The 27,250-nt window shown below is 41.5% G+C and overlaps 1 protein-coding gene across 1 annotated transcript in view; it reads left to right on the top strand.

The window, feature by feature from the left end:
* chst11 (carbohydrate (chondroitin 4) sulfotransferase 11) overlaps positions 1–27,250 on the top strand; it is a gene marked incomplete at both ends in the record, with an annotated part of 139,446 nt that overhangs the window by 70,083 nt on the left and 42,113 nt on the right. The window contains one exon of the mRNA XM_083906919.1: positions 4,171–4,256. Within this exon, the coding sequence (XP_083763045.1) occupies positions 4,171–4,256 (86 nt within the window). The remainder of the gene's footprint in view (positions 1–4,170; positions 4,257–27,250) is intronic.

Consider the following 27,250-nt stretch of genomic DNA (forward strand, 5'->3'; position numbering starts at 1 on the left):
CCACTGCTCTTGAGTGAAGTTTGTGTTTTCTTCACTGGTGTTTAAAAAGTGTGTCTAAAATGCAGTCAGTTCCAATTTACCATTTAACGTCAAATAATTTCAAAAATATAATGCTTCATATAGCAAGTACTCTGCTCCAATAACAAAGAAATGTGCAGCCCACTTTTTTTACAGACAGAGATGCATCACAACAGTCACAGAGCTGCTTCAAAAACACCTTGAAGAGCGAGCTGGGAAACAAATGGTGCAGCCTGTGCGTCTGTAGATACACTGAGAATACACTGAGCTCTATTTCTGATGCAGAAGAGAAAACGTCCATAAAAAATGAAGGTTTTGGATTGTAAAGCCCCGCACGTGCTTGATTTGATTGGCTGCCTGGACCAAATGAGGCAGTGATATATTGATAATATTTTGACTTAATAAAACTGCTGGGAAAACGTGTGGCAGGGTGCACAAAAAGCACACTTTAGGCCCGATGTGCTGCAGCAGTGGTGTTGTTGGTGATGTGTCATGATTTGCCTATTAACCTGTTCACACCCTTAACTTATGAGGGACATATATGGTTTACTTCTAGTTTAAGGTTAGAGTCAGTCAAGTACATGTTACAGTAGACATTGCAAAGTCACATATTGCAGATATTGCACTGATATTGCATGGTGTATTTCAGTTATATTATTAAAATGAGATGTGGTGCATGTGGTCTGCTGAGAGCAGTACTGGTTTTACTAGTTTTCTACTTTTTTAAAGCTAAGCCTTTTCCATGTTTAGCCTGCTGTAAGTAATGTCTTTTTTCTGCAGGATTTTTGTTTTGCCCATTTTAGCCCCATGAGGGTGACCACTGAGCACTATCATAAACACGTTCATAATTTATAGGATACATATGTTGTGTTTGTGACTTTCTGCCAGTGGCATTAGAAAATCTGGGAAGAAGCAAATGTGGTAGAAGGTAAATAAAATCCCTTATCTAAGACAAGTTAAAAAGTGAAAATAATTACTGCTAAACTGACCAACAGTTTCATTTTCAATTCATGCAACTTTTTCCCAAACTCATGCAAGATGCAGGTGTTCACTGCATTTAAAGATGAAGAGGCCACCATGGCCTTGATTGACTTGAATGTAAGATGTTAATCCTTCACTGAACATTTGTTGCAAATCTGAAAGGATTCCCTCCAGATTTTTTTGTGACATCACCTAAGGATTTGAAATCAAATCAGTCCATCAAGTCCAAGTCTATGTTCATGCTAAGTTTAAAATGATTCCCTCCATACATTCGTGAAATATCACATTATGAGTCATAAACAGTCACATTTTCAGGGTGAACTTGTGGGATGAGTGGATTTGTTGTGTTACCACAGCAGTTTGAGATTGAGAGTGAAGTGTGGTGATTTAGGGATTATTTTGGTGTCTGTCATCATTAGTGGAAAACTCTCTTGTGCTGCTTGCAGATACCGACACATCACAGCTGTGTGCCATGTGGTGCAGTCCCAAACACCAGCACGGTGTCCTCATTACCGTAGCCTGTCTTCTCTAATCACCACAGCTCTGCTGATTCAGCCTGCAAGAGTCTGCATGTGTGTTTGGCATGAGCCAGCTGTAAAGGCAAATATTCCACAGGGTGTAACATTGCACTGAGAGTTTTCGTCCGAGACACCAGTAAATGTCTGAATACATCTTCCGCAGAAGAATACAGTGGTGAACTGCATGAATAAAGCGCAGCTATAGCAACAAAGTTATCAATCAAAGTTTGATCCCCATGGCATTTGAATGTCATGGCTGTCTGTTGGGACTCATTACATTACAAGCACTCAGCTCGCTCCCTGAGGGTCTGGCAGTGTCAGTGGATCTGGTTTAAGACTGCAGACACGACACAGTGTTGTAATCATAACCACAATAACTGAGACCAAGTCATGACCAAGACCAAGACCAAGATCAAGAAAAGATCAAGACCTTTAAAGAATTACTATCTATTTCATAGAAGTCATTAATGTTTTATTCATCTTTCAGTCTACCTTTGGTCATTTGCAAACTTATGAGATAATGTTTCTTCAACTCCTTATGTGTGATTGATTTTGGCCTTAATGTTTTAGTTGTATATATTGAAGTGACAGAGTGTGGATGTGACGATCAATCATTAGATTGATCCTACTGACCAAGACTATAGTGTACGAAGACCATGTCCAAGTCACGTCCAAGGTCCAAACCCCGTCATGACCAAGATGAACTGCATATGTACTGAAATGATAGCAGTGCACTGAACTAGCAAACTTTACAGAATAATTGTAAATTGCCACAAAAATATTTTGCAATTCTGTAAATCCAGAAAGACTTTCCATCTCCTGATAGCAGACAACATACTGATACACATACTGCATTTTAGTTGGGAACACTTTGGTTGCATTTGAAAAACTTTATAAAAATTTCAAATGCAAAGTTTGAAAGTGCCTGGTCAACCCAAGGTCTGAAACCAGACACACACGTCATTCTATCTTGACCAAGACCTCTTGCCATAAGCCTTTGAGTACTGTTTTACAGAACATTAGTATTACAACTGGCATAGCTTTTCCAGCCCTTACAGCACTGGAGGTCTAGGAAATGCAGACTAATTACATGTAGTGTAGATTACCACGTGCATATTAACACTCAGCTAATCAGATTTGAAGTGTCTTTGAATACAAGTGAATCTGCATTGCTGAAAATCTTTGTTTGATTTTGGATCTGGACCCATGATTACAGCAGCCACACAGAGCAAACCACGCTGGTTTTCTTGGGATTACAGCTCTGGCCTATTTTTACGGTGAACTGTTTAGCGTTTCATAGCAACATAGAGAGAGTGACTGTAATTTACTAACTTGATAACATACATATGAAGAGGGTAAATTGATAATACAGAGCTGATAAATGAATTAAAGAAAGGCAGATATGTTGGTTTTTCTGAATCTCTACACAATCTCTACACAGACACCTTCACTCATGAAGGGAATACTTGTGTATTTTGTCATCACTACTGTTGGAGCAGCTGAGACTGACACAGAAAACTATCCATTCCTATTGGGGGTTGCCATCATAATAATGGCGCCCTGCCCACATTTGGTACTGTGACGGATTCATTTGTGTCATAATCCAGCAAAGATGTGAAAGTGTCAGCAACAATGTTCTTTTTGGCTTTAAGTGAAAGACAAGACTAGATTCTAAATTTAAACACCTTATTTCATCTTTGCATCCTGTTTTTGTAGTGCAAAGTGTATAAGCAAACATGTAGAATAAATATGGAGGGTTTGTTTGTGGTGGTTTTGTGTCTCTTTGTGACTTTTATATGGATTACTGTGGCTTGACAGAACAAGAACAACAATGTTCAAGAAAGATGAGTCAAATCAGTCTTGACAGTATGTTTCTCACAGAAAGTTAATCCTATGTCATTACAATTTCCCTTTGATTAGTACACTCGGCACATTTGCTTTATTGCCTTCAAACTCCTTACTGCATGTTGATAAACAGGTGTGATGCAGATGAAGTAAGACTCTCCGTCCTGTCGATGCACTGCCGTCCTTCAGCAATTTTCCATGCAGAGTCATTGGAGAGACGGAGTGTGCCGACAGGGGCAGAGTGTTGGGCTGACTGCTTGCACTGAGACACTGCCAGCAGCTACTGCTCTGTATTGAGCTGTGTAAAGAGCTGAGATCCAGGCAAACAGACACTGAACACTGACTGCGCCCTTGGCATATAGTCACATTATTCATCCCTTTAGCTTTCAGCCTCCTTCTTGCAGCAGTTCAAATTTATTTAAAGTGATGGTTCCCAAAGTGGCGTCCTTGACAAGGTGTCCAGTCCACAGCTAAATAGAGAGAAGCCAGATTTCACTCTGCTATCAGTCACAAGAACTGACATGAGTGAGGGAATGATGCGAGGACTTACTCTGTCTCTGCCTTTGGATACAGATAATAAATATACATTTGTGGTTAAAAAATCTTCTCCATCATTTTTGTGTTCTGTTTCTTTAGAGAGTTGTGTCAGATGTGTAAAATGAGGATCCGGTTCAGTCTGTTCCATGTATGATATTCCTGATCTGTTTACCATTCTGAAGTGTATCGTACTGTAGCAAACCAAACCATACCATCATGGAAACACAGCAAAAAGTATTTTGTTCTGACTGATGTCTCATCTGATTTGCAGTCATGCGGAGGAACCCCTTCATGGTGGACAGCTGCTGTAGGAAAGGGTCCCGCAGTGCCCTGCAGGAGCTCTACAACCCCTCACAGGTAGAAGGCTGACATACTCGTTTTACTCTCTGCTCTTTTTCTCTGTAGTTGTGTCCTAATTCATGGGCTGGATCCTCCGGAGTGTGCATTCAGTGTCAAAATGCATCACAGTGCAGCAACGTAGACTGTCCCATTTCAATTGGATTTGAAATACAGCCGACCACACCTTCAAATGGATTGCATGCCAGCAGAAGAATTGGTGATGTAAACAGGAAGCACTCTATGGGCTAGACCCTCTTAATTCAGAGCGCCTCACTTCCATCTCCTCCGAAGGATGCAATCGGCAGAAGATTCAGCCCATGGATTGGGACATAGCTTTATGTTTGCCTCACTCTTGATCCTCAACCTCACCAAACTCACTCACCCCCCAGCTGGTCTTAGCCTTTCCTGCATTTTTGGCATCATATTATTTTGAACTAAAGGTTCAGGTTTTGACACAGAGGTACAAGGGAAAATCAATGAAAAACCAGGTAGGTAATCAAAATATCGACAAAATATCAGGCAGAGGTATAAAATCATTATCAGAGGTTTACAAAACTCACAAAAGTGTGACACATAGTTCAGGTGTAGGTAATCAAAGAAAACACACCTGAAATGAGATGGGATGTGGATTTCAAAATAAACATTTTCTAAGGAAGTGATATGTGGCCAGCCATGGCAAAACCGGTCACAAGTCTACCGAGGGACATTTTGAGTTAATTGCAGATTCTGGAAGTGTGATTTCTAAGCTTTCCAACAATGTCCAGCACATGTTAATCAGATAATATTTGAAGAAGATGTCGCCATTTGAATGTAGGCACTCCTCAAACTGCTTTAAGGGGGATTTTTAGCCTCAAAGATTTACACCTTCTGGGAGACAAGACACAGAATCATCACATTTACATAGCACAACCCCCTCCTGGTCTAAGCTGTCAGTGAAACCACGCCTCTCTAAGCAGAGATACTAGTGTTGTGAACTACACTGCTACACAGAACAATACATATACAATACATACAAAACTGGACATAATAGCCTCTTAAGATTTGAAATTAAATAACTTAAAAATATAGGAAGGGGGGGTGGCTTATTCTGCTATAATTTATTGTCCTTATACTTGTTTAGTCATACAGTGGTATAGAAAAGTTTGGGCACCCCTGTAAATGTTCATGATTTTCCTTTATAAATCATTGGTTGTTTGGATAAGAAATTTCAGTTAAATATATCATATAGGAGACAAACACAGTGATATTTGAGAAATGAAATAAAGTTTATATGATTTACAGAAAGTGTGGAAGGATTATTTAAACACAATTAGGCATGTGCATAAGTTTAGGCACCACAAAAGAAAAATGTTGTGCATCTTTCTTTTGCAGAAATAACAGCCTCTAAACGCTTCCTATAGCTTCCAATTAGAGTCTGGATTCTGGCAGAAGGTATTTTGGATCATTCTTCTTTACAAAACATCTTCAATTCTGTCAGGTTTGATGGTTTTTGAGCATGGACAGCCTGCTGTAAATCACACCACAAATGTTCAATAATATTCAGGTCTGGGGACTGAGATGGCCATTCCAGAACGTTGTATTTGTTTCTGTGCACGAATGCCTTAGTAAATTTTGAGCTGTGTTCGTCGTTGTCTTGTTGAAAGATCCAGCCCCGGCACAACTTCAGTTTTGTCAGTGATTCCTAGACATTGTTCTCCAGAATCTGCTGATATTGTAGACTTTCTGTAAATCAAACTTTATTTCACTTCTCAAATACACGGTTTGTCTCCTATATGATACATTTAACTGAAATTTCTTATCCAAACAACCAAAGATTTATAAAGGAAAATCATGAAAATTTACAGGGGTGGCCAAACTTTTGCATACCACTGTATTTCCATCATCTGTTTTTGTTGTTTCATGAAAACAAAATATACTATATATACTTAAGAGAGAAGAAATCAAACTGCCTTGCCACTCCAGGCACTAATGAAATACATTGAAGTGGCTGTCTGGTGTAGTGTGGATGGATCAGTCTGTTCCTGGATGAGTTGATGATGTGCTGATTCTCAGCTTGTTGCTAAATCCTTAGCATCAAAGTCAGTACTTCATACACAAAGCTGTGTCATTTACTCATGATTCAAGCACATCAGCACATGTGGAGCTGGTTAATAACAATGCAGCTGGTTAATAACTATGCAGCCACATAACATTCTGAAACGCACTGTGGATTATCATGAGAAAAAATGTCCCTGTATGTGACTGAACACTAATGTTTCGTAGATTAACAACGTTAATGAAAACTCACCCATAAGGAGATAGAGCGGTTCTGGCATCACATCATCATCTCAGACAACTACTGTGTCTGTCCTGTTCTCTTTCGGCCGCTGAATAATCCATCTGTTTGTTGTTGTTGTTTTTTTGTATTAAGTAAGCAAAGATAACCACAGTTTACCACTCACACATAAAGAGTGCAGCAGGAGGTTGTCTGAATGTTTAAGTCTCGTCCAATACAGATCCAGTTTGAGTAAAGCATGTGATTTTTTCGATGCACACTTCCCTTGGAGCATTCGGAAACTATTCTCTCAATTCAATGATAAATATCTCTTACAGATTTTGAGAGTAGCAGCACCAACACTGGTTTTTGAAAATGTACTGAACCCAATCCTCAACTTTGTATATGGATATATTTAACACATTTGAATAAACTACAGGATTGGGAACTCACCAACAGCAGCAACAAACAAGTCTTTGTTTTACCTGAAGATACTACCTCGGCCAAGATACTTATGTGTCTAATAATGTTGTGTCGGTCATGAACGATTCGTTCGAAAAAAGTGATCTTTTGAGTGAATGAACTGACTGGGATCGCTTCATGAAGTGATTTGTTCGTTTCTTAGTTCATTACAGCTCAGCTAAGCACTTAACGATTCGGTGAACAAATCATTTGAACGAACCATTTTAATGGTTTCTAGGGTTTCAGTACACTCAAATGAACTGCCGATCCCATCACTAGTGTCTAATTACTTACCTTTATACCTGTTTGTTATTTTCTTTTTTTGTTATTGTTTAAATGCATCAATTAGCTGCAAATAAAAAGCCATAGAACTTTACTTGTACAGACTGACAAGAAGAAGTGTCAGGCATTAACATGTAATGTTAGTATGTACTAAGGATGCAAAGATATTCTGTATTTTACTGAACCGTTCAGTACACCCTGTTTGGTTCAATACGCAACAACAACGATAACAATGGTATTTCGGTACGCTTCAGCCTGTCAAATTGAGCTTCGCTCATGTCCCTGCGCTCAGGGTGGATCACACTGCAAGCCATTTTGGTTGGGCCTGAGAAGCTTATCAATTTCCAGCTGTATTCTGTTCAGTATTTTGTTGGTCATCTTTGCCGCAACTGAGGTAAGCATAATGCCCCTGTAGTTTGTGTATTAACTTAAGTCTCCAGATTTTGGAACAGGGACAAGGTTTCCAGTTGCCCACTGTTCAGGTCTATCGCCTTCAAACAGTTTGTTGGAGAAGGACAGGATAATGTCATCAAGGTCACATAACTTTATGGCTTCTGGGGAAATGCCGACGGGTCCTCCAGACTTCCCAAGTTTTAGCCTGCTCTTAGCAGCAATGTATTCATCCAATGTGAATGGATCGTCTCGAATATTAAGGTTTTGAAATATTTTAGGGATCGCTTCATCGGGCAAGCCATCAACATCTGGTTCAAAACCAAGAAGTTGACTAAAGTGTTGTTGCCATTTCTTTAGCCTGTCTTCTTTACCAGTTCCCTTAAGAACACTCTTTTTGACACTTTTCCTTCCTGTGATGTTATTTATCAGTTCCAGATTACACTGTGTCTGCATGTTGATTCAGCTTCCTCGACTTGTTGTATCATTTCTGTTAGTTCCTCCTCATCGACGTCTTTATATGCTTTTTCGAGGTTGACTTTGGCTTTTTGTAGATTTTCAGAGTTTCTATTGTTTGGAAGTCTCTGGTATTTGTCGAACATGCACTGGACATTTTTCCTGGCTCTCATCACCCCGGCGTCTTCAGAAGAGCGTTTCTTCTTCGACCTCTTTTTTCGATGTATAGAGGACCTTGCAGCTTCATTGGTTGCCTGTATGAAGTGCTCGTATGACTCAGTTGTTGTGTCACTAGCTGTTTGCAGCACAGCAAATCTGTTTTTTACTTCCAATGTATACTGCAGCTGGATATGTTCATCTCTCAGGACATTCCAGTCATATATTACCCTTGGGGGAGTTGTTGTTGTTGTTCGCAAGTTCAGTTTTAACCTGGCAGTAACAACTCTGTGATCTGAGCCTATGCTACTGAATGTGCTATACGCTTCACAGTTCTTCACAGAGTTTGTCCACTTTTTGTTCACCATGATGAAGTCAACTTGAGTTTTGGCTCCACTCATATCAGAGATGTAGGTCCACAGTTTACCAGGTTTCTTTTGGAACTTGGTGTTGGCAACAATAAGACCAACTTCATTCACTAGAATACCAACTAATTTCCCATTACTGTTTGTGCTCAGGTGGTATGAAAATGGCGCCAATTCTTTCCCCAATTACCAGTAACACATTATGTTTGGGGATTTCTTCTATTGCATCTCTTAGATTGTTGTAGTGATCTTCAGCTCCTACACTACCCTAGGCAGGCGAGTAGTGGACTATAATAGTAAGTGTTAGGTAGTTTTTGCAGAGGAAATTAGCCACAACAGTTCTTCCGTTCCATGGCTGGACCTCAGAGAGAGTGTTTTCTGCTTCCCTGTCTAGTAATAAACCCACACCTCCAACGGCTGCATTGTTCATATTCCTCCATGCTGAGGTGGTGATCAATGTGAAATTTTCATAAGTTTCGAATAATACTTGTTCTTCATCATCCTTGTGTACTATTTTATGATCGACCAGCCCGAGTATGCAGATAGCAAAAGTGTTGCATAGGTTTACCAGTTCATGTCGCTTACTATCAGCTCTAATCGACCTCAAATTCATAGCTGCCACATTTAAGGTGTCCTTGCAGTCAAGCAGTCTGTCTTTTTGGTTGCTACCATCAACTTCACCTCTTTCTCGCTGTTCTTGCCGTTCTTGCAGCGGAGACTTTGAGGGTGAAGCGCCATACATTCCGGTGGGGAATTCAGTTTCCTCTGAGTAGTAGGGGCTCTAACCCTAGTGCTGTAGAGTGCTTTCATGATTGGTTTTTCAATTGCTATTAACAGACAGGGGTCGCAACTTCTCCTGCAGTCGCAGTTTCCGACTAAACTCGGAATGTAGGGCATTCTCTATTGTCTGTAAGATCATATGCAAACACCCAAGTAGAACAATTCCAGCAATCATGTCTATCTGATTGTGCAATTGACTAAAACCAGCACCCTGCTGCCGATACTTTCTACCGTAACCCGGGAAAGGGTGGCTACCGGGTAGCATGCCTTGCCAAAGGGCAACCCGGGATTTTGTCCAGCACTGCATTGGTTATTCACAGTTAACCTCAATATCTGGAGGCCGTTCCCCTATCCACAACCTGGGGAGCCGGTGGATGGGAGTTATCATCACCTCAAGTTATACTTACCTTTCTTGTATGTTTCACAGCACTTAGAAAAAATTTGAACATGAACACCTCTGCCTCCCTCAAAGTCCCACCCTCCAGGGCGGAACGGCAGCAGCTATGAGCATGCGTGATTCATTAGCAGCCTGGAGCCGTAGTGCTGAGGATTCTCCGCTCTACTCTGAGTGTAGGCTGGGACTGCAGAGATTACTGTGCTTTGGGAAGTGATCCCAGCAACACACGCTGCTTGTTTAGAACACTGAGTGATATGTGCTTTGACGTGAGAGTCTCCAAACACCACAAAAAGTCGGCAGATTTATCGACAAAGTCGCCATATTGGCAACACTTCTCTGTCAGAGATGCATGCGTCTCGCAAGCCATGACAGCGGTCGCGAAGCACGCGACAGATGACAGAGACTTGGCGCACAACAGAAGACAGACAGTTAGCTCGGCGAATAATTTTATTCGGTCCGAATTTTTTAATTGGTAATACTTTTATCATAATATATGAAAATTAAATAATGATGAGTTTCAAAACCTGGTGGGTTTATCTTACGTTTTAGAGTGCCATACGCTTATTAGGAGCAATTTAAGATTACAAAAGAAAAGTGTAAAAATGCAAGAAAGGTAAGTATAGCTTTCAAACAGCAAAATAATGCTTCAGATAGTTAACCAAATTATAGAATTGTCTACTAAATCTCTGTCTTTACTCAACCAACAGTAGTGAAAAGACCTACAGTACCAAATAATTAAACATGGGTTGTGCACAGCAGCACCAGGTAGTCTAGCCTATTTAATAAATGTCATGCCCCATGTAACTTTAACATTCCTTCATAATACATATTTCCAATAACACCTACATTAATGTGTCACAAAATGGTAAGTATTATTCTGACACAGAAATGTAGGATAGCCTATATTATGCAACTCAATAAAAATGGCCCTTAAAATAATAATAATAATATTTTGCACTATTCCTATCAATAGATTCATATGTTAGAGAGAGAAGGAAACATAGACAAGGAAAACAGATGTTGTCAGAAACTTTGGAAGAATATTATTAATTATTATAAGCTAAGCTATTAGTATAAAAGCTTTTATTTTAATGTTCATTGAGGATGAGGATACAATATCTAAATCTAAGTCCTGCTTAGTTTGTAGTACAATTAACAACATCATTCATAGATAATAACTTGTGTTTCCACTAGTAGGCCTAGTCTCGCCAGTGATACACACCATGAGTCCCAATCAGTAAGTGTGCAGGAGGAGCAATATCAAGGAGTGGCAAAGCAGCATAAGTCAAATGGAATTCTGATAGGCAGTTCTCTGATGACAACCCCCTCCATATAACGGTAGTTTGGCTATATATGTGTGAAATGTGAGCCATATCCTGTTTTAGGTGAAGAACATTGTTAAAATCCACGTTATTATTCTGCAGTTCCAAAGTGTGGTCAGTGTGCATAAGGGTCAATGACATGACGTGCATATTTTTGTGTCCAAGTCCACTATCTAAAAAAAAAAAATGTAATCTTTACATGACATCTATCACTTTATTCTATAAAACCTATTAATTTTCATACATTTTTCCGTAAATTAAAAAAATTATATTATTTTTATGTTTTGACTTCTCAAACCCCTAAGCTATCAGGTGATGCAGCTGTCCGAGCAAGTGAGCAGACTAAGAAAACTATTAAAAATGTTATTTTAATAATGATAAACTCAAAATAAAATACTCGGGCATAATTTTATGTTTGAAGTCTTTTGAATAAGTTTTTTCCCTACTATCAATAGTTTTAAAGCTGCTAAAATAACTGCAAAACTTTTGTCCAGAAATTTACAGGGTGGTGCAACCATAAACATTGGACTTTATTTTAAAGTCAAGAGACAATAGCTGTAAATTGAATGTTGCATCAGCAGAGAACCTTGGGACTAAGCAAAACGGTTTGTAGATCTCTGTCAAATACTTTCCATTCAGTGTGGTACAACCAATGTAAAACTAGAAAAAAATGATTTTATCATAAAACTTTGTTTGTTAAAAAAAGTGTTCTGTGTGAACATCATGACAAGGGTAGAAAATAATGCTTGCATCCAAACAGAAGCTGTTTAATTTGAGCTTAGTTGCAATTGTCAGGTGGCACAACTGTTGATCAGGTGGCACAACTGCAAGGAATGTCACTATATAATGCTATTCAAAGCTCTAAGGTTATCCATGACACTTCTAGAATGTTTATTAGTTTTGAATGGAAAGATATTACACACTTTAAATCATTTTGCATGATAATTTGTACATTTTAGATGCCACTATCACTATCAAAATTAGCATGACACAGGTTAAGTATTAACAATGATCCAGCTGACAACTGTGCTTTGATTACTTAGTCATAACATCTAGCACATCAGACTTCCGGTTGAGCGTACGCTGGCGCGGTTGGCTGCCGCTGCTCTCCGGCCCCCCTTTCTGATCTTAACTGTTATCTGAATTTTTCTCGTCCTGACTCAGACAAAAATGTTGGTTTTATAGTCTACACTGGTTCTTCTGCAAACGATCTGCTGTTAGCAGCATTTGTGTTTATCTTTATGGACGTCTTTTACCTGATCGTGGCGCTCTTACTCCTCCCGACCGTTATCTCCTGGTGCCTCTCACTCGCTCATCATGCTGATTTACCTGCCTGTGAGGCTTGTTCTCCTCTGGACTATTATGTCCATCTTATTAAATCCATCTTCAGCCCTACTCCAATACACAGCTGCTGAGCTCCTCCAGCTTCGGTTTCATCCAACGGTTTCCCCGCCGATGCTGCGCTCCTATCCGGACATCGCTCACCTGCCATATCGGAAATACATTCACCGTGGTTCCAGACGAAACTTCCACATTGATGACTTCACTGCCATAAACTCAATTTGGTCTACGAAACCCTTTTGACCGAGAATCTCTGCCCGCAAAGTGGACCACAGTGTTTTGGTCTACGAAACCCTTTTGACCGAGAATCTCTGCCCGCAAAGTGGACCACAGTGTGTTAGCTCGCATACCCAGAGCGGCGGCTAACGAGCTTATCCAACGACCGTTGCGACATCAAAGTAGGTTTAATTAACATCCGGTCCCTCACAAGCAAAGGACGTCTGCTGCATGACCTGCTCCTCGTCCGCAAGTATGACTTTTTATGTCTAACTGAGACGTGGCAACAACTTAATGATTTCTCTCAGCTCAATTAAGCTACACCACCTGGGTTTGTTTACTCCAGTCAGCCCCGTCTCACCGGAAGAGGAGGAGGTCGCGAGACCTGGAAGATCTCGTCTGTCAAACTGACGACATACTCATCTTTTGAAGCCATGGCTCTTCAACTGAATGGTCCAACTCCCACTATTTTAGTCAGTCTATTGTCCACCTAAGCCAAATAAGGATTTTATTGATGACTTTTCTGCTCTTTTCACCCACCTTACCTCACTCTGTCCCAATATAATTCTGCTTTGTGATTTTAACATCCATATGGATAAACCCAACGAAACCCTCTCTAAGGATTTTACATCCTGCCTGGGTAGTTTTGATTTTAAACAGTATGTTGATTTCCCCACCCACTCTAAAGGCCATATCCTAGATCTCGTCTGCTGCTCTGGCATCACTCCCTTTAACTGTTCTGCGGATGACCTTACCATTTCTGATCACTTGTTAATATCTTTTAACGCTACCTTAACACGAACGAAAGTTAAGCAGTCTCGGCTTATTTCTTTTCGAAACATCAAAAATATTAATTTAGCTGATCTCACCACAGGCATTAACAGCCTCCCCAGCCTCAGTTCTTCATCCACTCCTGATCAACTGGTTACCCACTATAATTATGGCCTCCATTCCCTGCTGAATTCACTTGCTCCTGTTAAAACTAGGACTGTGTCATTTACCAACTCCGCTCCCTGGTTCACACCGCATCTACGACAACTCAAAGCCAAGGGACGTCAACTAGAGAGGCTCTTTAAGAAAACCGGACTCTCCGTTCACAAAGAAATGTATCACACCCACATCCTTCTCTACAAAGACACCATCTCCTCAGTCAAATCTCAATACTATGCAGGTTTAATCAGTGCTGGTAATGGGAATACTCGAACCCTGTTCTCAGTCCTCAACAACACACTACGCCCTCCGACCTCACTACCTCCACAGTTCTACTCCTCAGATCACTGCAACTCCCTAATGTAATTTTTCAATGAAAAAATACACCCCTCAAATCCCCTGCATTCCTTCTCCTCCGGAAGCTAGAGAATCCCAAGCATTCTCTAGCTTCCAACTGCCCTCTGCTGCTGACATTTCGGATCTCATCATGAAATCTAAAACATCTACCTGTCAACTTGTCCCCCTCCCTACCTCCTTAGTCACTTCCTGTCTACCCTTCTTGCTACCTCTGATAACTGCCATTATTCACTCCATCCCTCACCTCTGGTTCTGTACCGTCCACTCTTAAATCTGCTGCTGTTACACCTATACTTAAGAAACCCGGTTTAGACCCCAGTGACTTTAATAACCTGCGACCGATCTCCAACCTACCATTTCTCTCCAAGATTCTGGAGAAAGCAGCTGCTTCACAGATACATGCACATCTCCATAGCAATAACCTTTATGAACAGTTCCAGTCTGGATTCCGACCACGTCACAACACAGAAACAGCCCTCCTTAAAATTACTGATGACCTACTTTTGGCAGCTGACTCCGGCCTATTATCCATCCTTATCCTCCTTGATCTGAGAGCAGCCTTTGACACAATCTACCATACCACCCTCCTCGACAGACTAGCATCTATCGGCATCTCCGACACGCCCCTGGAGTGGTTTAAATCTTATCTCTCTGGCCACACCCAGTTCATCCAGTTGAAAACCTTCACATCCCAACCATCTCCCTTCTCCTCTGGTGTTCCCCAAGGCTCTGTACTTGGCCCCATCCTGTTCATTATCTATCTCCTCCCCCTTGGTCAGATCTTCCGCAAATTCAATATCCACTTCCACTGTTATGCGGAGGACACCCAGCTCTACCTTTCTTCCAAACCCACCTCCACCTTCCCGCCCTCCTCCCTCTGTAATTGTCTACAAGAAATCAAAACCTGGTTCTCTTCCAATTTCCTGAAACTCAACAGTGACAAAACCGAGGTTCTCCTCATAGGTTCCAAATCCACTCTCGCCAACACTCCAAGTTTCATCATCCCCATCGATAACTCCTCTGTTTCCCCCTCCCTACAGGTTAAGAGTCTGGGTGTCGTCCTTGACGGCACTCTCTCATTCCAAACCTACATCAATAACACCACTCAGTCAGCCTATTACCACCTACGCAGCATCAACCGTCTCCGCCCATCCCTTACTCCCAACTCCACTGCTATCCTGGTCCACTCCCTGGTCCACTCCCTGGTCACATCCCGCCTGGACTATTGTAACTCCCTTCTTATTGGTCTTCCCCACAAGTCCATTTATAAACTCCAATTGGTTCAGAACTCTGCTGCCCGGATCATCACCAGGATCCCTTTATCAATCACATCACACCTGTTCTGCAACAGCTTCACTGGCTTCATCCGCATCGATTTCAAAATTCTGCTTCTCACCTTCAAGGCCATCCATAACCTCTCTCCCCCATACCTCTCTGACCTCCTTCACACCAACACCCCTTCCCGGACACTAAGATCTGGCTCATCTATCAGCCTCATTGCGCCTCCTGCCCGTCTGACCACCATGGGGGCCAGAGCCTTCAGCCGATCTGCCCCCCGCCTCTGGAACTCCCTCCCCCCCTGCATCAGGAACATTGTCTCATTCGCCATCTTCAAATCCCATCTGAAAACCCACCTTTTTAAACAGGCCTACTCCCTCTAACTCTCTAACTCTCTACCCGTTGCTCTTACCTTTTGTTATTTTTATTTTTGTTGTTGTACGGCGACCTTGAGTGTCTTGAAAGGCGCATTAAATATAATGCATTATTATTATTATTATTATTATTATATAGTTTCACCTGCTGGAAAGTTTTACAACAGTTATTATTATTATTACAGGGTTTCCCCCAGTGCATTATAAGCCTGGTGGGCCGCCAGGGTTTACTTCCACCAGGCTAAGAGTTGTTGTTGTTTATCCGTCCTGGAAATCCTGGAAAGTCCTTGAAAACTTTGTGGGCACCCTGTCTATCACACTAATAACTTATATTGTAAATTCAAGCACAATGACAATGTCTGTTAGGAAAAACACCAGTTCACCCCAATCCTCACTATCCACGTATCACTTTTCTACAATATGGAAAATGTTATATATATGTATATTTGTACTTTCTTACAAACAATGTTTGAATGTGACAATTTGGCAATGTCATGTGTCATATCAACGCTTGACATATTGACATATATTGACATATTTCTCAAGTATTAGAGGTTTTTGGACGTTGGATTTTGTTGTTTCTTTACAGTCTTTTAAAATAATGTTGTCCACTTTTGTCTCTCTATCATCTGTCACTTTTGTGTGTTTGCTCCCATGCCCTCTCTCCCTGTCTGGTCTGGTGGCCTCACATCTTTTTCTATCATATTTGAATCAAAAAATATCTTAATAATATCAAATAAAAGTTCAGTTCAGTTCAGTGACTGTGCTCTGGTCATGCAGGAAGTACTGAACGATTCTGTGAACAAATATTTTTAATGAACTGATTCTAATGATTCAGTACACCTAAAACAACTGCATTACAATCAGTAGTTTGTATGTGTCATGTATAAAAGTCAGTGCATTTTTTTTAAACCTCAACATATTCATTACCAGGAAATGGTTACGATCATCTGCTTTTCTGTTGTGTAGCCTACGCTACATAGATTTTCAGCCCAATAATATAGTTAGAGTTATAGTTAAAAACATTTGCAACTTGCAGCCAATATTCTTTAATCAGCAGCTACTAAGTGTGAAATTATCAAAGATGTGACCACATGGAAGCTCCTTCATGCTACATCTCATTTTCATCATGCTGAAAATTTGATATGACTGTATTTGACAATCCACCTGTAATATGTACAAACAGGAATACAACACCTGTTCATCAGAGAAAAGACGAGGGAGAAGGAACACAGAGGCACAGTCATGCACACAGACACATCATTTTGCTGTATAGTATACGCATGTACGTGCATGCTCCAACACCCTGTCCTTCCTTCAATGCACATCAAGAGCTATAAGACCATTTTCAATTGCCATGAGAGACATCCTTTAAATTATGATATGAACGATGTTAGAGTAACCAGCAACACATTTTAATGTTAAACTCAATTAAATCAATTTGAAGGTTATATATTGAACATATTTAATGTAGTGCCAGCACTCAGCAGTAACAATACAGGCAATAACATTGACAGCATTTTTTTTAAAAGGTCACGTTATTTCTGTCATTTTTCCTAAACAATTTTACTCACATCCTGCAACGTTTCCTCTTGGGCTAATGAGGGATGATGCTCAGGCTCCTGAACGTCTCCAGTGGAACTCGACACACTTATAACATTATTTGATACGTACTATAACGCATTGACTGCATCCTCACTCTGTGCTTTGGTTGTTTATGGGAATTTAGGAATTCTTTTCTGTGACTGTTTTCCCTATGTTTTTAGGGGCGCTGACTTTTACACTTTGACTTGAATGTGCTGATGTCATCAGATAGTAATGGTAATAGTCTGTATTTATATAGCTTTTATAGTCTTGATGACCGCTCAAAGCTGCTTTACACCACAGTTTTGCCATTCATCCATTCACACCCATTCACTCACACTTTCATACAGTGCACCTATGTGCAGCACATATATCAGTCATCTTTCCAGCATGACAGCCATCAGGAGCAACATGGGGTTAAGTGTCTTACCCAAGGACACATCGGAATGTAGACTAGCGGAGCTGTGTATCGAACCCACAACCTTCGAGTTGAAAGACGACTACTGTTGTCCCATCGATAGTAAGTAATAATAAGTAATAATTCACCATACTTTAAACATGTTTCAATATATTATCGGAGAAGCTGTTCACAGATTACAAATAAATAAATAAAAATATATTTCTTTTTTTACACGCTGTGTGTTACACCCTGGTCAGTAGGATGTTGCGGCACCCTCAGCACCCCACTTCCTGCCCCCATGGTCACAGACAGCACTGCTTCATTAAAAACTCAGTAGTCAACTTGTAGACATAAGACTGAGCCAAATTAAAACCACAATTATCTAAAACACAGCAATTATCATTTTTCTGCAAAATCGTGAGCTCACGTCTATCTGTGGTTTGCAGAAATTAACAATGGAGAATGGGTTCTTCCAACTGTGCTTTATTTCCTCATGTTGTGCGTCTTCCACACTTTACTGTGTCAAGCTTTCCTCCTCTCTTCCTCACATTTTCTCTCTCTCTCCCTCTTCCTCAGTCTGTACCTTTTCCTTTATTGGCCATTTATCACCGTGCACCTTTTAAAAGTCTCCATGGTGCTTTGAGGTTTTTTCTTTTTACTATTTCTGTGCAGCTAAGATTAGACCAGGGCTGCAATAATTCAATGCAGTTTAATTTGCCACGCGTTCTCCCTCTCCCCTGTGAAGTCCCATTGATATATTTCTGTGTGCTGTGTGTCATGAGGGGCATTTTATGCCAGCACACTATACTAAAATGCCTATGCCTGTGTGTTACAGCTGCATCAAATAATGAAGGGTGACGGGTGATAAGTGTCATGCCACGTGCGAATGCAGCGGACGCCTATGAGCACGCTCGTCTCAATGTAGACACCCAACTTTTCATTTTATTTAAATGATTATTGTACGTGCACACTGTCCTGAAAAAAAAGAATGGTGTCAGAATTAAGATTTGGAGAGATGAGTATTGTCTTTAAGATCTGCTTATGCTTCAAATTCAACCACCTTGACTAGCCCTTTCAAGATTGATGACGTGGTATTCACTTATGATCTACTACCTCTGCAATACAGGAAAATAGGACAAGTTCAGGAAATATTTTACGGACGAGACGGGAGAGTCTCCTCAAATGATCATTCAGCCCCATGGACAGCACTACGTCGACCAGCAACACACCTGGTTACGCCCTGTCCGCTCCTGTGGGCAGCGTCTGTGGAAGTAGCTGTGCTCGTAAAATGTGTTTTTTTTTTCCCTTCTCTTTTTTCATATCTAACGTGGTTCTCATGTAATCCTGGTTTCATTCAACAATGAAACGAGACTGGACAAACACCGGAATCCCGAGTGACGTCATGTGCTCGCAGGACATCCCTCCACCCGGCTGCGTGCGTGTGTGATTGCTGTAAACCATCAGACCAGTGCAGTGGGATAATGAGATAAAGTGTGTTGAGAGACAAGAGTGTATCGTTGTATGGCGCTATCCATGTGGACACCAAATGAAACATAAACAACCTTTTTCTTTAGTAGCATATTCGGGGTGGCGGTTTTAGTTCTCCCGAAATGCCAATAATTTGGGGATAAAATGCCGCCACAATGAAAAAAAATATTCACAGAGACTCATTTTCACCTGGATTGCCCCTTACACAACAAGGATAAACATCTTTAATTATCATAAAAGGAGAAGAAGTGTGGTGAAGAACTTCGAAATGTGGAGCATTACAGCTCTCAATGTATAGCATGCCAAAATAATTAGAAGAAGAAGCTGAATTTAAAACACAAATTATGATATACTTTCTCTCTAGGACTATAAACAAATCTGTCTTTCTCCATACATTTTTACTCATCTGCCCTGTCATCAGTGCTCCACCCCAAAACACAAGTGCAACATGTAGATATTTATTTTTTCTGTTGTCTCGCAGTTTGAGGGCAGCAATCTGTGAACGTCCTAGATTCAGGATCTCAAATTGAAAGAAACAAAGTGATACATTCCTTTTCCTCTCTCCTGTAAAGATCGTCCTCCCTGGCTCACGCTTGCTGAGGGAGGACCACAGAGAAAAAGTCTAAAGTTTTCCTGAGAGGAGCAGGAAAAGTCACAAAAGGTTCTGAGGGAAAGTCACAGCAGTCTGTTATTATCTTGTCTGTGCTGCTGTAATTATACTCCCACTGTCTCTGAGATATACTGACGCACACACACGCACGCACGCACACACACGCACACACGCACGCACGCACGTACACACACACACACACACACACACACACACACACACACACTCACACACTAACAAGTATAGTCCATGCACACGTTCCAGCAGAAACATATGCAGGGTGCAGCTGCATCAGTGAGGCCATTTCGTCGTGTACTGTTTCCAAATCTGGATCAGAGTCGGACTGTTTGTTCCTGCTTTTGTGGTCTGAGGCAGGTTAATGCGATAGTTCAGGGGTTTTCCTAAATTATGGTTGTAGGAGACACAACACATAATCAGTAGCTATGTTTCCATGTGCAAAAGATTAGTTCTGATTGGAATTTAAAATTCCATCATTTACATGGACTCAAAAAGAAATTATTCGACTGTGGGCAAAATGTTTTATGGAATGTGCGTTCCATGTATGAAACAAGAAAGCTTGCACAAGTAACAGCTGAAATGAAAAGATACAAGTAGCATATTTTTTTTTTTAACCTGTCCTGTCCAGTACCTTGGGCATGCACTATTGTTGACTGCATGTCTGTTGGTGTTGAACAGATTTTGCTGTTTGCAGGGCGAGTAATTACGGAGCTGTAATGCCCGTCCTGCTATTGATGTATTTTTTTTATTGATTTATATATTTATTAGATTGTGTGAGAGGACCGGGCCGGACAGGGGGGTGGGGGTGAGGGTGGGTAGACAGACAAGGGAGGTGTGAGAGAGATGGGGAGAAAGGGGGAGAGAAAGAGAGAGGGAGGGAGAGAGGGAGAGAGGGAGAGAGAGACACTAGATAGAAACTAGTAGCATAACACACTAAGGAAATAATGATAACATTACAACATTAATAACACTGATATGCATTTGTATAAGTACAGTACCATTGTTAACAACCACATGTGACCCGCCACGGACCAAGCGGGAACAAGTCGGCCGAGCGCAAAACGAGAAAAACAAGAAAACTTTTTTTTTTTTCCAAAATTAGAGATTTCCGTTTTTTTCAAAATTACACAAGTTGAAGTTTTGAAGAAGCCACTACATGCTTCAAATCACAGTATTGTGGGTCTTAAAACCATAAACTTTGTGTTTGAATTAAGGTTGTTTTATCACTGTGAATCGCTCCTAGTTTGGGTGTGGCGATCTCACATTCCAGAGCCTTTGTTGCTTTTTCAGCCAATCAGCTGACGATCACGGAGAATACACATGGCTAATTAATATACAGCTCTCACTCAGAGAGAGCAAGGAGGGGAGAGATAGTGTCTGGAACTTTCCAGCGTATGTGTGCAGTGTGTGTGTGTGTGTGTGTGTGCAGTGTGTATGTGTGCAGTGCGAAATTAAAGCATGATTATCATCAAAGCAGTCATCATCAAAGCTTTGTTTGACAAAGGAAGGCAAAGAGAACAGGACAATGAGTCAGCTGTGGCTGAGCAGCTTCTTCACAAGGACAGCGAAAGCACAGAGACGGCTGTGTGTGGACTGTGTGGAGCATTTTAAGCTAGCGATCTTTATGCTAACGTGTTAGCAGACTTCATCGTCACAAAAACAACAAACAGATGGATTATTCCACGGCTGAAAGAGAGCAGGACACACACGGTAGTTGTCTGAGATGATGACATGATGCCAGCACCGCTCTATCTCCTATCTAATTGGACTTTTGGAGGCGAACAGACGTAAAACTGCGACAAAAAGGAAGCACGCCCGGACCTCTTATCTGATCGGAGGCACTGAAGTCTGCCGGAATACCTTTCAGTTTCTTATTGGGTGAGTTTTCATTAACGTTGTTAATCTATGTTATGTTAGTGTTCATTCAAAGTCACATACAGACGCACATAGGGACGCTGTCTTTATTTTTAACTGTGCGTTTCATAACGCCGTTTGGCTACATTGTTATTAGCTCGCTAGCTCAGTACTGTATTATTACAATGAGAATGATGCGCACATCGAAACTTTTGTTCGGTCAGATGAGCGTATTATAAGTCGTAAGAGGAGCATTTCATGGCCCTCTTTGAGATTTTGTACACCCGCAGGTTCAGTTTGATAATTCAAATGCTTTGAGACGAAACTCCCGTGTTCGAAACCTAACATTGCATTGAATGATGTGTGAATGCCACATCTTTGCATGCATGAATCACACATGTGATTAACACAATGTGTGATGAACGTGTTAATTACACGTGCGATTCATGCACATAAAGGTGTGGCATTCACACATCATTCAAGCAATACTAATGATCAATCTATACTGATTCAGTGATTAAAATGCCTGTTAACATGAACCATGATCTGAAACAAGTATTTTTTATTTTTTTTCAGAATCCTGGGCATAAGGATTGGCATGTGAAGTTGCTGCCAACTCATGTGTCCAAGGCCTCAGTGTGGCGTCAATACATGAGGTCGGCTAAGGCTCTTGGTATGTGTATAAATTGATTTCTATACAATAGCCAAATGCTTATATAGACTGCAATATGTAATGTGTAAAATGTCTTTTTTTGGGGGGAAAAGTTAAATAATTATTTTCATTGTGGTTCTTGCTGTCAACAGGTAGTGGAACACAGCTCTCCTGAAAGTCGCCTCAACATTCCGCAGCTTGTTGGAACGGCAGATGGCAGAGTGATAGTAAAGACCATCGACTGGCAGACACATCTGAGTCCCTACTTTCATAAGCTCCCACAGATCAAGAGTTATCAGAACTTTAGGTATTTATATTCAAAATTCTGCATTTTATGAATAAAAAAAATCACGAATGGACATGATAGTGTTCCATGTGAACAGTGAGCCATGTTTTAAATATCCTGTTGTGTGCTTCTATTCTGTCACAGCTTTGATGCCAACAAACCAGGTGTGGTGCTTGCTCAAACTCACAGTGATGCAGAGCCTATCGAGTTTCAGCTACTGCGCAATCCAGGAATTCTGCCCCCTGTTGACAGTCTTCCCGTCCTGGCCCCACCTGGACTGACCATGGACAGGCAGACGTATCTTTTTGAAAAAATCAGGCCTTTCTGTTCTGATGAGGCAAAAGACTTCACATGCCCAGGACCAAAGGTAACAGCACAGAAGAGGAAGCAGAAGAGGGTGCGCTTGTGATGTCACCATTTAGCCGCATATCAACTGTGATGGACAGAGTGGGTACAGCCACATTGTGGGGGAGGAACTGGTATTGAAGATGATAATATAGTCCATGGTCTGGAAAATATTGAACTCTCCTTCACACACTTAGATATATTTTATTTGATATTTGAAGTATGTATCTATCTTTCACCTTTCTTGTTTCTCATTTTTATTCAAGTGCTTTTTGTAACAGAAGAATTTCCCTCTGGGGATCAATAAAGTAAATTCTGATTCTTATCAGTCCACTGAAGTACTTACAGCAAATAACACTACATTGACATGAACTACATTCATTCCTTTGTTTTCAAACTGCTACACTGTTTCTGTCCTGTGGGCTAACAGACATCAGATGTCACTGACAGCTAGACTGGGTGGGGGGTTGTGACCATGTTAATGTGATGCAAATGAGCAGACCTGGCTCCTCAAGAAGGTCGATATCTTTCAGGCTGAATTTCTCCCTAAAGCAGTTTGAGGAGTGCCTACATTCAAATGGCCACATCTTCTTCAAAAATGATCAGATGGACATGTGTTTGACATTGTTGGAAAGCATAGAAATCACACTTTCGGAATCTGTAAATAACTCCAAATGTCCCAAAGTAGACTTGTGAACCCTTTTGCCATGGCTGGACACATATAGAAAAGGTGATCTTGTTTATAACGGCTGTATCAGTTTATATTGGTTCTATCATGAACCAGAGTTTGTCTGTGTGTGTATCTGTATGTCTGTGCATTCGCGCATCCATGTATATGTATGTGCGGAGGTTGTCACTTGGTGTGGTCGGGAATCCGTGGTGAAAACCGCGTCGCTGCCCCCCGGAAGAAGATCGGCAGTTACCCAGGCACATGGAGTGTCCACCGGCCCCCTGGGCCAGGAGAGACCCGCAGCTGCCCGACCCAGGGCCAGCTGCAAGTCCACCCCACACAAGACCAGGGCAGGGAGCCACAGAGCCAGAGCCCCCCCCGCCCAGAGCCCGCCCTGAGGGGGCAGGAGGCGACAGCACCACGGGCACAGACTAGCCCACCACACGCCGAGGCAGGCACTGAGGCCCCAGGGCCCCACACCCGGGGCACACCCAGGCCCCCAGGGCAGCCCAGCCCACCACCATCGACAGCAGAGCCTCCTCCAGACCGCACCCCAGGAGGCAGGTTGGAGCCCGCCACAGCTATCCCCGACGCCTACCCCGGAACCAACCACACGACTTCCCCCCCAGAGGGGAGCAGGCAGAGGCTCACGTAGGGATCCCAGCCGGGGGTCCCCAAGGAACAGGAGACAGCAGGGTCCCGGATCCGCCCCGGGCAAGCCCCCCCGCACAGGTATGGGTCAGAGGCCGAAAGATCTGCCACGGCGGACCCCACGCCCACCCGGCATAGGGACCCACCGTCCACCCAGGGCAGGGCGCCCAAAGTCAGCCCCGCCGAGCGACCAGCTCGCCGCCCACCATAACCCTTCGCAGGAGTCATGGCAAGCCACAGCCAGGTCCCCCGGGGCTACCCCCGACAGACCGACAGCCTACCCAACTACCCACCGCAGCCTACTTTATTTTGCAGGATGTCAGGATTGTTCCAGATTGGGGTAAGTTTACAGGGTATATGTGAGGACCTAGTGATTTTAATAAATTCCCACCAGGCTGAGAGGTAGGTACTTATAGTTATGCTTTTAAAACATTGGTGCTGTTTAATGGTTGTACTGATGAAAGGTAGATCACAGATTCTGATATCTTTGCAGAATGTTTTTTCTATGTCTAACCATTGATTGTCCAGTGGGTCAGGTTTTATCCATTTTTGGACATACTGTAGTTTATTAGGCAGGAAGTAATTATGAAAGTTTGGAAGTTCTAATCCTCCACAGGTTTTTACTTTTTGAAGGGTTTTTAGGTTTATTTTTCCACAGGAATTTTGTGGTAGCTGAATCTAATGATTTAAACCAGGTTGGTGAGGATTTGGTGTGGATCATAGAGAAGAGGTAATTAATTTTTGGTAAGATCATCATTTTTATAGTGGCGACTCTACCCATAAGTGATATGGGTAGAGAGGTCCATCGTTGGAGGTCATTTTCAATTGTTTTAAGTAGAGGTGTATAATTTAGTTGAGTCAGGTCTGAGATCATAGAGGATAAACTAATTCCCAGGTATTTAATATTGCCTGATTTCAAGGGAGTCGGTTAAGATGTTTTGAAGTCAGAGTTGATTGGTAGAATAGTTGATTTTGTCCAATTAATTGAGTAATCTGAAACTGCTGAGAATTTATTGATGAGTGAGATAGTACCAGAGAGAGTGTTTTGTGAGTTTTGAAGGAAGAGTAATACATCATCTGCATATAGGCTTATCTTGTGGTGCAGATTTTCTGTTTGAATACCTTTGATATTTCCATTTTCTCGAATTGCGGCTGCAAGCGGTTCTATAAATATGGCAAACAGTGAAGGGGTGAGTGGACAACCTTGTCTGGTGCCCCTCTGGAGCTTGAAGCTTGGAGATGTTTGAGCGTTTGTCCTGACCGAAGCACTGGGTGAATTATAAAGAATTTTGATCCAGGAGACAAAGTTTTGTTTGAATCCAAATTTATCCATTGTCGCAAGGAGGAATTTCCAGTTTACTCTATCAAATGCTTTTTCAACATCTAGTGACATAATTGCTGATTCAAGTTTATTGATTGTGCAATAGTCTACTATATTAATTAGCCTGCGCGTATTATTTGTTGAGTGTCTGCCCTTAATAAATCCTGTCTGGTCTGGGTGAATTATGAAGGGGGTGATTTTTTCCAGTCTCCTCGCTAAGGCTTTGCAGATGATTTTAAGATCTGCATTTATGAGTGAGATTGGCCTGTAGCTGGATGGGAGTGAGGGGTCTTTATCTGGTTTAAGGTGGAGACAGATATGTGCTGTGTTTATGTGTGGGGGGAGAGTGCCACTTTCGTTAATTTCCATTACCATTTTATGAAATATGGGTGCCAGTATGGGCCAAAACGTCTTGTAGAATTTCGCTGGGAATCCGTCTGGTCCTGGGGCTTTTCTGTTTGGCATGTGGTGAAGGGCATCATAGAGTTCTACCATTGAGATGGGAGATTCTATGGTGCTGATCTGTTCGTTGTTAAGTGTTGGCAGATTTATAGAGTTTAAAAATGTGTTTTTCTCTGTACTAGATGAGGTATTATTGGAAGAATATACGTTTTTGTAGAAGTCTCTAAAGACGTTATTTTTTTACCTCCGGTGTGTGGGTTAAGTTCCCGTCAGGACCTTTTATGGAATGGATAGTTGTTTTTTCCTTTTTTATTTTAAGTTGGTTAGCTAAAAAACTGCTGGATTTGTTACTATGTTCGAAGCTTTCTAAGCGTAGCCTTTCCAGTTGGAACTGTGTTTTCCTTTAAATTATTTTATTTAATTCAAGTTTTAATTGTCGTATATTGTTCAAAAGGTGTTCGTCTTGTGAGGCGGTGTAAGCAGTCTCCAGTGTTTTAATTTTCTGTTCTAATTCTATTTCTAGTAAATTGTCTTTCTTCTTTTTAAATGAGGAGAAGGAGATTATTCTACCCCTCATTACTGCTTTAGCCGTTTCCCAGAGAACACATTGCGAAGTTCCTGGTAGGTTATTGAACTCCAGAAAGGTTGCCCACTCATCCTCGATGTATTTGATGAAGTTTGGGTCATTTAGCAAGGATGTATTAAGTCTCCAGTTTCTGTTTGGTGGGGTAACTGCCTTTATAGTTATGTTTAGTGAGACCGGTGCATGGTCACTGATAGTTATAGGGTGGATATAAGTGTCTGCAATATTTGCTAAAATTGAGCTGCTGGTCAGGAAGAAGTCAAGTCGTGAGTATGAGTTGTGTACCGGTGAGAAGAAGGTGTATTCTTTCGTAGCTGGGTTCCGGGAGCGCCAAGCATCACAGAGACCACAATCCTCCATATATTTTTTTAAGAATCCCCGTCGACTGCCAGTTTTGTGTTGTTTCTGTCATACTAAGCCTGTCTAATTCTGGGTTGAGTGTCATGTTGAAGTCCCCTCCCAATATGACTGTTGTGTCCAGGTGAGTGGATAGTGAGGAGAAGAAGGAGTGAAAGAAGGAAGGGTCATCAACATTTGGTCCATATATGTTGGCAATGCAGAAGTCTGTACTATTGATTAGTAGGGTAATTATTATAAACCTGCCTTCTGGATCTGTAATAGTGTTTTTATGTGTGAAATGTAACTTCTTATTGATCAGAATAGCTACTCCTCTCTGTCTAGAGTTATAGTTTGCTAGGTACATGTGAGGGAATTGTAGTGAAGTTAACTGGCAGTCTGACTTAGGCATGTGAGTCTCTTGTAATAAGACAATGTCTGCTTCCAACTTA

The sequence above is a fragment of the Microchirus variegatus genome (genome assembly GCF_963457635.1).
Source record: "Microchirus variegatus genome assembly, chromosome: 20".
NCBI classification, from domain to species: Eukaryota; Metazoa; Chordata; class Actinopteri; order Pleuronectiformes; family Soleidae; genus Microchirus; species Microchirus variegatus.